We start from the raw sequence: 12,512 nt of genomic DNA, 5'->3' as shown, positions 1-12,512 counted from the left end.
CTCAATATCTTCATCTGATTCTTCTCTTGGTGCATATACATTCACAAAGGTCATACTGTGAAATTTGCCTTTGGTACACAGAGTACATATTCTTTTGTTGTGTGGAGTGAAAGCAGTGACAGATCTGTGCATTTTTTGGAGCATACAGACCCAGCTCCATGCTACCCTTGTCTTTCGACTTTCCTTAATAATACAGGGTGATTCAAAAAGAATACCACAACTTTAAAAATGTGTATTTAATGAAAGAAACATAATATAACCTTCTGTTATACATCATTACAAAGAGTATTTAAAAAGGTTTTTTTTCACTCAAAAACAAGTTCAGAGATGTTCAATATGGCCCCCTCCAGACACAGGAGCAATATCAACCCGATACTCCAACTCGTTCCACACTCTCTGTAGCATATCAGGCGTAACAGTTTGGATAGCTGCTGTTATTTCTCGTTTCAAATCATCAATGGTGGCTGGGAGAGGTGGCCGAAACACCATATCCTTAACATACCCCCATAAGAAAAAATCGCAGGGGGTAAGATCAGGTCTTCCTGGAGGCCAGTTATGAAGTGCTCTGTCACGGGCTGCCTGGCGGCCAATCCATCGCCTCGGGTAGTTGACGTTCAGGTTTCATAACTAACCTTTTTCGTAGGATTCTCCATACAGTTGATTGTGGAATTTGCAGCTCTCTGCTAGCTCTGCGAGTCGATTTTCCTGGGCTGCGAAAAAATGTTTGCTGGATGCGTGCTACATTTTCATCACTCGTTCTCGGCCATCCAGAACTTTTCCCTTTGCACAAACACCCATTCTCTGTAAACTGTTTATACCGACGTTTAATACACCACCTATCAGGAGGTTTAACACCATACTTCGTTCGAAATGCACGCTGAACAACTGTCGTTGATTCACTTCTGCCGTACTCAATAACACAAAAAGCTTTCTGTTGAGCGGTCGCCATCTTAGCATCAACTGACGCTGACGCCTAGTCAACAGCGCCTCAAGCGAACAAATGTACCACTAAATGAAACTTTATAGCTCCCTTAATTCGCCGACAGATAGTGCTTAGCTCTGCCTTTTGTCGTTGCAGAGTTTTAAATTCCTAAAGTTGTGGTATTCTTTTTGAATCACCCGGTATAGTGAGAATTTATGCTTATGAATTTTACTCCTTCCCTTCCAACTGATTTCCTGAAGGACACCAATTCCAATTCCATACCTTTGTCTCTCTTCCACAGTACTATTTGTAGGTCTTATCTGCAGCTATGCTATCACTGCCATAGCCTCCAGCTTCTTCAGAGTTAGCAGGCCTCCCACCTAGCATATTAGATGCCTCGAACAAGATGGTATCTAGTGGGAAGGATTGGGATTTATATAGGTGAAAGGACTTTTTTTTAGTCATCAGTGCACGAACTTCTCTCCTGTGCCTACCTTTGCATCGCAAAGTAGCACTTGCAACCTACATCCTCAATTATTATCTGCTGGATGCATTCCAATTTCTGTCTTCGTCCACAGTTTTTCCCTCTACAGCTCCCTCTGGTATAATGGAAGTCAGTCCCTGATGTCTTAACAGATGTCCTATCATCCTGCCCCTTCTCCTTGTCAGCATTTTCCATGTATTCGTCTCCATTTCTGCACAGAACCACCTCATTCCTTACATTATCAGCCCACCAAATTTTCAACTTTCGTCTGTAGCACCACATCTTAAATGCTTCAATTATCTTCTGTTCTGTTTTTCCCACGGTCCATGTTTCACTACCGTATATTCTCAGAAATTTCTATCTCAAATTAAGGCCTATGTTTGATACTAGTAGACATCTCTTGGCCAGGAATGTCCTTTTTGCTAGTGCTAGTCTGCTTTTGGTCTCCTCCTTGTTCCATTCATCATTGGTTATTTTCCTTCCTAGATAGCAGAAATCCTTAACTTCATCTACTTCATGACCATCAATCCTGATATTAAGTTCCTCACCATTCTCATTTCTTGTCTTTCTTCAATTTACTCTCAATCCATATTCTGTACTCATTAGATTGTACATTCCATTCAGCAGATCTTGTAATTATTTTTCACTTTCACTCAGGATAGCAATGTCTTCAGTGAATTGTATCATTGATACCATTTCACCTTGAATGTTAATTCCACTCATGAACCTTTCTTTTATTTCTGTCATTACTTCTTCCATGTACAGATTGAACAGTAAGCAGAAGACTAATACACCCTTTTTAATCCAAGCATTTAGTTCTCGGTTGTCCACTCTAATTATTTCCTCTTGGTTCTTGTACATATTGTATATTACCTGTCTCTCCTATACTACCCCTATTTTTCTTGGGATTCTGAACATCTTGTACCATTTTACATTGTAGAACGCTTTTCTATGTTGACATATCCTATGAACGTGTCTTGATTTTTCTTTAGTCTTGCTTCCATTATCAGCTGCAATGTCAGAATTGCCTCCCTGGTGCCTTTACCTTTCCTAAAGCCAAACTGATTGTCATCTAACACATCTTCAATTTTCCTTTCCATTCTTCTGTATATTATTACTGTGAGCAGCTTGGATGCATCTGCTGTTAAGCTGATTGTGCAATAATTCGTGCACTTGCCAGCTCTTGCAGTCTTTGGAATTGTGTGAATGATATTTTTCTGAAAGTCAGAGAGTATATTGCCAGACTCATATACATTCTACACAGCAGTGTAAATTGTCGTTTTGTTGCCACTTCCATGAACAATTTTATATACTGTGATGGAATATCATTGATCCCTTCTGTCTTATTTGATCTTAAGCCTCCAAAGCTCTCTTAAATTCTGATTATAATACTGGATCCCCTACCTCTTCTAAATCAACTCATGTTTCTTTTTCTATCACATCACACAAATCTTCCCCCTCTTGGAAGCCTTCAATGTACTCTTTCCACCTATCTGATCTCTCCTCTGCATTTAACAATGGAATTCCGGTTGCACTCTTAATGTTACCACCCTTGCTTTTAATTTCACTAAAGGTTGTTTTGACTTTCCTATATGATGAGTCAGTCCTTCCAACAATCATTTCTTTTTCTATTTCTTCACATTTTTCATGCAGCCATTTCGTCTTAGCTTTCCTGCACTTCCTGTTAATTTCATTCTTCAGCGACTTGTGTTTCTGTATTCCTTAATTCCCCTGAACTTTTTTTACTTCCTTCTTTCATCAATCAGCTGAAGTATTTCCTCTGTTACTCATGGTTTATTTGTATTTACCTTCTTTGTAACTATGATTTTCTTTCCAGCTTCTGTGATTGCCCTTTTTAGAGTTGTCCATTCCTCTTCAACTGTACTGCCTACTGGACTATTCTTAATTGCTGTATCTACAGCCTTAGTGAACTTCAAGAGTATCTTATCATTCCTTAGTACTTCCATATCTCAATTCTTTGCATATTGATTCTTCCTGAGTAATTTCTTACACTTCAACCTACTCTTCATCACTACTACGTTGTAATCTGAGTCTATATCTGCTGTTGGGTATGGCTTACAATCCAGAATATGATTTCAGAATCTCTGTCTGACTGTGATGTAATCTAACTGAAGTCTTCCCATGTCACCTGGCCTCTTCCATGTATACCTCCTCCTCTTTAGATTAGATTATATTTACTTTCATTCCAATTGATCCGTAGTGAGGAGGTCCTCCAGGATGTGGAACATGTCAGAAAAACAACAATACATGACAAATATTTACAACTAAAACAAATAAGCTAATGTACCATTCCACAGGTCCCAAGTGGAATGATCGTCATTTTTTAATGAACACTATATGAAAGTCATTTTACAAATACTAATGCACTGAATTTAAAATAAAAAAGTTTTTTATTTATTTATAAGGTAATAAACATGTAATACAACTACTATAATACTTATTTACAATGAACACATTACTGCACTGAAATTGTGCAGAAGTTATATTGTACTTATATTTATATATACACAAATCAGTTGGTTTTACTGAGAAATTCATCAATGGAGTAGAAGGAGTTGGCCACCAATAAATCCTTTAGGCTTCTCTTAAACTGAATTTCATTGGATGTTAAGCTTTTTATGGCTGCTGGCAAGTTATTGAAAATGTGTGTTCCTGAATAATGCACATCTTTTTGTGCAGGTCTAAGTGACTTTAAATCCTTGTGACGATTATTCTTATTTCTAGTATTGATTCCATGAATTGAGTTGTTGGTTTGAAAAAGTGATATATTTTTAATGACAAATTTCATTAAGGAATTAATATATTGGGAAGCAGTAGTTAGAATCCCTAGTTCCCTAATGCCTGGAAAACTTTAGCTTGGCTTGATGAATTACCCCAAAAAATAATCCCATATGACATTATGGAATGAAAGTAACCATAGTATGCCAGCGTTTTCGCTTTTATATCCCCTATGTATGACAAAATTCGCATTGCAAACAGAGATTTGTTAAGACGCTTCAGCAGTCCTGTGGTGTGCTCCTCCCAGTTGAATTTGTTATCAAGCTGTAATCCCAAGAATTTAACACTGTCCACTTCTTCTATCTTCTTGTCATCGTATGATAGGCATATACTCGTGGGACATCCCTTACAAGTTCTGAACTGCATGTAGTGTGTTTTTTCAAAGTTTAGTGACAAAGAATTGGCTAGGAACCAGTGATTAATGTCCACAAATATTTTATTAGCTGATCTTTCTAAGACTATGCTTGATTTGCTATTTATTACGGCATCTGGTAATGTTAGTGATGAAAGGTCATTGATATACACAAAAAAAGTAACGGCCCCAAAATGGAACCTTGTGGGACCCCACATGTAATTAGTTCCCAGTTGGATGATGCCTGATAGCTTGATACATGTCTCTTTCCTAATAACACCCTTTGTTTCCTGCCAGAGATATAAGATTTGAGCCATTTTGCAGCATTTCCTGTTACACTATAATACTCTAATTTACTTAAAAGGATATTGTGATTTACAGTCAAATGCCTTTGACAGATCACAAAATATACCAGTTACCTGCAATTTTTTGTCTAATGAATTAAGCACATTTTCACTGTAAGTGTAGATAGCCTTCTCAATATCAGAACCTTTTAGAAATCCAAACTGTGACTCTGACAGTATGTTATTTGAGATAAGATGGTTAGAAAGCCGACTGTACATTACTTTTTCGAAAATTTTTGAGAATGCTGGCAACAGATTATTGAACAGAGTATTCACTATTACCAGATGAAATGTATTACAGAACTCAATTAGTATTTCTCCTCTCTCATTCCTTGTCCCAAGTCCATATTCTCCTGGAACCTTTTCTTCTACTCCTTACCCTACAACTGCATTCCAGTCCCTCATGACTTAGATTTTCATCTCCCTTTGTGTATTGTATTACCCTTTCAGTATTCTCATATACTTTCTCTCTTTCATCATGTTCAGCTTGTGCATGTATACCTGAACTGTTGTCAGTGTTGGTTTGCTGGTTGATTCTGATAAGAATAACCCTATCACTGAGCTGTTCACAACAACACACTCTCTGTTCTACCTTCCTATTCATAACAAATCCTACTCCCATTATACCATTTTCTGCTGCTGTTGATATTACCCTAAACTCATCTGACCAGAAATCCTTGTCTTCTTTCCATTTCACTTCACTGACCCCTACTATATCTAGATTGAGCCTTTGCATTTCCCATTTCAGATTTTCTAGCTTCCACACCACATTCAAGCTTCTGACATTCCATGCCTAGACTCATAGACTGTTATTGTTTCGTTGATTATTCAGTCTTTTTCTCATGGTCACCACCCCCGTAGCAGTCCAGCAGTCCCCTCTCAGAGATCCAAATGTTGGTCTATTCCAGAATCTTTTGCCAATGGAGAGATCATCATGACACTTTTTCAGTTACAGGCCACATGTCCTGTGGATACATGTTACGTCTCTTTAATGCAGTGGTTTCCATTGCCTTCTGCATCGTCTTGCTGTTGATCATTGCTGATTCATCCGCCTTTAGGGGCAGTTTCCCACCCCAAGGGCAAGAGAGTGCCCTGCACCACTGCCCACTCCTCCGCCCTCTTTGGCAAGGCTGTTGGCAGAATGAGGATGACTTCTTATGCCGAAAGTCTTCGGCTGCCAATGCTGATTATTAATCGCAATTTAAGCAGTGGTGGGTTTCAAACCCAGGACTGAGAATGGTTTGATTCTGAATCAAAGACACTATCCCTAGACCATAGGTGAACTAAATCTTATAATAATATTTTTCAGGTCTGTATTCTTTTTTTGTGAACAGACAGTTTGTTCATCAGCATAATCACAGAAAATTTGACAATGATTTCATTATTTTCTGTTGTATTTCTGTAATCTTTAACACATTATTACTCATTACTGCACAGTTTTCTACTGATTGCAGAACTCAGGAGTCCCTTCATTGATGCAATGTAAGTTCACAAATGTGGGAAGAGGAAAAAGAAACCTCTACAAACTACATGTATGCCACACTGACTAATAACAGTAATTACCCTGCTTATCTCTACTTACATTGTATTATTTAGGGGTATGTATTGTACAGGATTCATATTTGAAGTTGCTGTACATCAATATAGCGGGGCTTACAAAAAATAGAGCTTTAATTTTGCACTTACACAAATGAGGTTCAGTTTACATACCAGTGGATTCCTCACACATACGTATAATGAAATAGCTATCGAGGGTAGGGTTTTTATTTAAAATACTAAACCTTATTTTACTAGCTAGAGTATTGCCCACAGCAACTGATTTTGAATTAATTATTAACTGCATACAACATTCATTGTAAATGTGCTAACATGTCTATTCAAAAATGTAAAGCTCAAAGAAAATGTGTCAACATAATGTATATGAAATGAATGTACTTCTTGGTTTTGAGTAATATATATTTTATTGTTTCTTAGTCATGTTGCATAGAGAATTTCATCAGGAGTCGAAAAAATTGCTTTATGTTCACAGCTGTACAGGGAAGTTCTGGCTCAGTACGATGTACCAAAAGCCACTCCCGTACTCACCAGACTCCACACACCGCAGCCTGGTCCACATCCAGAAAATGAGACATATGACTGGTGATAAAAGTTCTGATAAAACACCATTTCATCTGCTTGTCAAATGCATTTTAAGAGCTGCAAGAACTGAAGGTCATTATTTTAATTTTGACATAGGTAAGAAATAATACCTTCTCAGTTTATAAAGAATTCTACAATGGTTTGTGTGTGAATAACTGGTATGCTAGCAATTGGGTGAAAACATCTTCCAATATTTCAACAAAAATTTAATGTTGATGGTTTATTGTACTGTTTCCTCATTGATGGCTCCGTCATAACCAGCATTATTCTACTTGTATTGTGGGAAGCATCTTGTATCAGTGAAAGCCATTTTTTAAGAAAACAAGAAAAATGAAGCAAAATTAATAAGAACAAAAAGTGTTTTATGTTAGTAATGAAAATTGTTGTATATGTAAAGAAAGTTTATTATACTATATTAGAATAAGTTAATAAAATCCTACAAGGGATAAAGTGGACGTAAGCAGCTGAATACTATTACTGAATTTACTTTTGTAAAAAGTAATTCATGTACTATTAATAAGAATGTTTGAAACATTGTTTTTAAGCTCAGATGCCATATATTGGAGAATGCTTCTGAAGAACACCAGTTTAATATAAATAAATACAAAGTGCATATTATTATTTACTTTAACTGATGAATTTCTAAAAATTGTTGAATGATGTTTTATAATTACCAACTAACACAATATTTTTATGCTAATGAACTCGGTTAAGGACATGAACTTCTTAAATCGAATGATTCAGTAAGTCAGAATTTGGATTTGATACATAATTCACAGTATTTGTAACAGAGAATTTTTTTTTGTTAATCCAGTCACAAATTTTCAAGACAAGTATGCCTATTTCAATTGAGTAAAATTACAGTTGTAGTTTATGAGATACATGTTATATTACTGTACATAGTTACAGGTCTTATGGTTTTATAATGTACCATACCATATTACTGTACATAGTTACAGGTCTTATGGTTTTATAATGTACCATACCATAAGTATACAGACATTAAAATATTAAAATTTTGCCACACCAAAGTGAGATATGTACCAAATCACACAAAGCAGTTCTTGATATATGGTTTGCAAAATTCTATGATGGCTGTTCTCTTGATCTATTTAAATCACAGTGAATTGGCACACAGACTAATGTAACTAAAATATAACAATGTATTATATGAATTAATGTAAGTAGTACTGATGTAGGGATCAACTGGTAGAAGAAAAAATAACTAATGGATAAATGGATAAGTGTCATCATTGGTAAAGAACTGTAGTCAAGCATTTGGAGCAGTGTTAAATGTGAGGAGCTTTTGCTGTTCAAGTGACAATCTTTTGTCAGGTAGGCACAACTATGTTCTGTAATTATAAATGTAAAACAAAACTGTAGCTGGACCATTGTGCCCAATGAAAAATATATTTCATGTGGAACGCTGATGTTAATTGTACTGGTACTGAATAGTAGAAAGACCCTCTGGGAATGTATGGATATGTACATATAGTTATGTGTTTAGAAAAAAGTCACTGTATGTGGGATGCTGTTAATATAATTATTTTATCCAATACATGTACAAATTTATTGCTCTATTCTGTGTTATTTGACCAACTCAATAACTTATATGTACAGTTAGGAAGTAGAAGGTGATTATTACATGTTCATCTACACCTCTTGTATTTTGAAATGAAAGCCTAAATTGACCTAAGTTGTCCATGTACACTACATAATTTTAATTTTAAAAGAGAAGTTAGAGAATTGTTACTGGAGTGTGATTGTTCGCAGGGCCTTCTTCTTGATAAAAAACTGAAACATGTTTTTAGAGGAAAATATGTTTTTCTCCAAAATCTTTTGTGTAGCTTAGTAAACCTTCTGCATTCAAATAAGATAAATTTTATTCTTAATCAACAGCTAAAAGATGAAATCTGTGATCAAATTGCATCAACCTTGCTATCTGATCTCCACACAAAGATGTCAAGGAATTACAACTTGTTTAGGAAAGGAAATTTTGGGTGGAAGTAAGGTACACACAATACTGACACAAAATCTTTAGCTGTTTCGGGTTGCTGTTCCATGGTCATTGAACTTTCGTCAAGGTATTTTTTTTTTCAGTATTTTTGAAAAATATAACAAAAGGGCTTAAACTGACTCTATAGGTTTTCAGCTATATTAAATAAAATGCAGGGGTGAAATTTGGATGTTCATTTAATTTCTGTGTGTCGTGTTGGATTTATGTTTAATACAAACTGAGAATAAAATTAAAATTAACACAAATGTTTTCATAAAAGGTTTCCATTTTTTGTTACTAGTCTAGATTGTAGCTTCCACTGTACTTCTTAGTGTACTGCAAATAAGATGAAGTCATGCAGACTGCAGTGTATACCGTATAAGATATCTGATATGTCTTTAAGGTAGTATTAATTTTTTTGTTATTTACAGCCTAAGTACATTTTATTTAAGCTTAGTTTCCATAAACTGTTTTAGTTTTATACTTCACTGCTGTAAGAGGCTACTGGTTATCGATTTTATTATTATCTGAGAAATATTTTACTGCAAATCCTGCTGTTTTATCAACAGGAAAATTTTAAGCTTTTCTTGCTGTCTTTGTTATACGTAAACTGTTATTCTCGACTGTTATTTTGCTTTTTATTTAAGAATATCAACTCATTTTATAAGTAATGCTACCTTTCTTTTGTGTATCATAGTAAGCAAAATCATTTTTTAATTGCTACATTGATTTTTACTTCATTTTGCATGGGTTACTGCTCATGCACACATGAAAAGCTGTTGAATAAAATCAAAATACCAAAAAAGGAAAGTAAACAGGAAAAGGTTGAATGGTATGGGATAGAAATACATATGGTTAAATCACTCACACTCTGTGTGTGAAGGAAAAATAGGAAATTTGCGTGGAATGCTATGAGTAGTGCAATTAAAAATATTTGATTGAAATTATAAGGATATATTGCTGGCAAGAAAGTAATTTCTCAAAATACACTTAGCCTGTTACAGAAAAAACCAGCTTGAATCTCAGGAAGGTACAGAACAGTTGGAAATGATTTTTATGGTTTATCATGGTAGCAGAAATTTATGGAAGCAAGTTTTGATAGGTGTGTGCTTCATACACACAGTAGGAGAACATTTCCTCATCTGGTGATAAAATTTAATCCCTCACACCACAAGACCTCATGATATTTACAACTTAACTTGATAAGTCATTGGCTACAGTGCATAGTAACTCCTCACTCTTGGTTTGTACTTTACTATTATCACAATCTTACATCACCTTTTACATCTGAGAGTTGTTGTGAGTTGTATCTCCCTGTTTATGTTCTGTGTGCCATCCTTTGCATATTTTAAACATTAGGTATCACAGCTCAACATAACAACTGTAAAAGTAATCAATGTGTCCTATTATGGCCAGTGCTATTACTTTACAATACTAAGTCTAAATCAACTTTAATGAATTTTGAAGGTATGCAGTTCCATTTCTTCTTTCAAGATTATGGAAGTGTTGATATTCTCAATACAAAATCCACTGTCTCTATAGTAAAGGTGAGATTGCACAAAAGAACATTTGATAACAGTACTTAGTTGAATCCAAGGGCAATACCTCCAAGCAACCACCATGACCAATGGTGGACCCATCAGCCCTAATGCCCTACAGACATTTGGTGAGAAGATAATAGTTTTATGTAAAATGCAGAGAAACAATTATTATGTGCTAATCAGAATTATGCAGTCACACCAGAAATGTGGTCATCCTGAATGAGACACACCTGTGATCACTGCCAGTTAGGATCAGATCTTAGTTTTTTCCATTTCTATAACTAGCAGATAGGAGACATCAACTTGACCATTAAGTCACATTCCTCTTGAGTGGAAGAGACTAGGAATTAATATTACTATATGATTTTTATTTCTCCAGTAGCTGTGCTACATGAGATGGTCACAATTATTTCCTCCTCTCTAATTAATGAAATCTTACAGTTTCCTATGACTTTGGTATCGCCTGATGCCTTTTACCAATTCTGCATTTTTCCTTTTTCTCTTTTTGTCAAAGGACTTGTCAAAGTCCTGGTCTCCAGTGTACATAAACATCTTATATCTTGAACAGATTGTAAATGCGATTAGTCATAAGTTCATAAGATCCCTTGTTAAAGACTGGAACATAGTCTGTCAGAATCAAAGTAAGCACTGTCTGTGATTTATTAAATCTCTGTTCAGAAACTCTTTATGTATAATTCTTTTGTACACTGTGTGGAAGCACGGAATAGACAAAATTTCTACAGATGAAAAAGCAAATTTCCTAACAGCTGATTTCAAGATCGTCAGTATGATACAACCTATCACCTACAAGTCACCAGCAATACTAAAACATGATTAAGAAGATTACTTTGTTAAAAGGACTCAAAGTATTGAGAAAAAGTGTGGTTTGTGTCTATTTAGACATACTGGCAGAATAGTAACTAATGATGTTACTGTACTGGGACCAATTTCCCTCCTGTAAAAGTTCAGAAAACATTTTTCTAATGTTAAAGAATGGTGATACTGTTAATTCACAAGTAAGAACAATGTTCTGTTAATTTAATTCACATTGTACTTCAAGGATCCATATGTAGTCACAGCTTTCTTCCTTTGATAGCTGGAGACTTGCCATACCTAGTTTGATATGGCATTTAAAATCTAAATTTGCTGTAAACTAATGCTAGGAATGGTGAAAGCTGTCACCACATCTATTATATGTAAAATAATTATCTACCATGAATCTTTGTTTATTATCTTTTTTGCTTATCAGGTGGGAGCCAAGAATTAGTAGATTATGGGGATTAAAAACTGTATACAAATTAAACCATATAAGTCAACACAACCAAGGATTGCATTTAGCTGGTGGGAACAGATCAGATCTCAGCCACCTCTATGAGTTAGAAACCAATCATTTGTCTACTGCATGTACCTGCTGCAATTGGGGTATTAAGTTAAGAAAACAGATGTCTATTAATAAAAGTAATAACGAGGACATTGTTTCAGCCACATACGCCATACTAAACTGAAACTTAAGTGCTAAATAACTAGAATAGTTTCTTAAAGTAAAGCAGTAAATTTTAATTTCATAGGTGTATAGTGATCAGTTAAATAGTGGCAGCTGGTGATCATGTGCTAAAGTATTACAGCACACTGTAAATATCACACTAAAATTATGCTATTTCTCTTTGAATCTGAGCTGTAATTCACACTAAAATTACACCATTCTTCTTAAAGTGGTCAGAGGCATATTTTGTAACTCTCTCTCCAAGATAACTAAATACCAGTGTCAAGTGCAGAATTGGTTCCAGTCATACTATGATCCACTCAGGAAATGAACACAGAGGTCTGTCTTTGACTGTGTATGTTTTCATATGATGTCATCCTTGCAGCACCATTTCAGTCGAGTTCTTCTGTGGGGTGCTGTTGGTTCACTGAAGGAGTGCCTTATGGAGTATT

General features: G+C 35.4%; 1 protein-coding gene across 1 annotated transcript in view; it reads left to right on the top strand.

Annotated features, from left to right (window-relative positions):
• Positions 1–9,562, top strand: part of LOC126260551 (major facilitator superfamily domain-containing protein 6) — a 359,541-nt gene extending 349,979 nt beyond the window's left edge. The window contains exon 13 of the mRNA XM_049957885.1: positions 6,931–9,562. Coding sequence (XP_049813842.1) covers positions 6,931–7,044 — 114 coding nt within the window. The 3' untranslated portion in view covers positions 7,045–9,562. The remainder of the gene's footprint in view (positions 1–6,930) is intronic.
• Positions 9,563–12,512: the final 2,950 nt, after the last annotated feature.

The sequence above is a fragment of the Schistocerca nitens genome, chromosome 5, assembly GCF_023898315.1.
Source record: "Schistocerca nitens isolate TAMUIC-IGC-003100 chromosome 5, iqSchNite1.1, whole genome shotgun sequence".
Taxonomy (NCBI): Eukaryota; Metazoa; Arthropoda; class Insecta; order Orthoptera; family Acrididae; genus Schistocerca; species Schistocerca nitens.
Note: the sequence above shows the minus strand (reverse complement) of the source record. Positions and strands in the feature narration are given on the sequence as shown.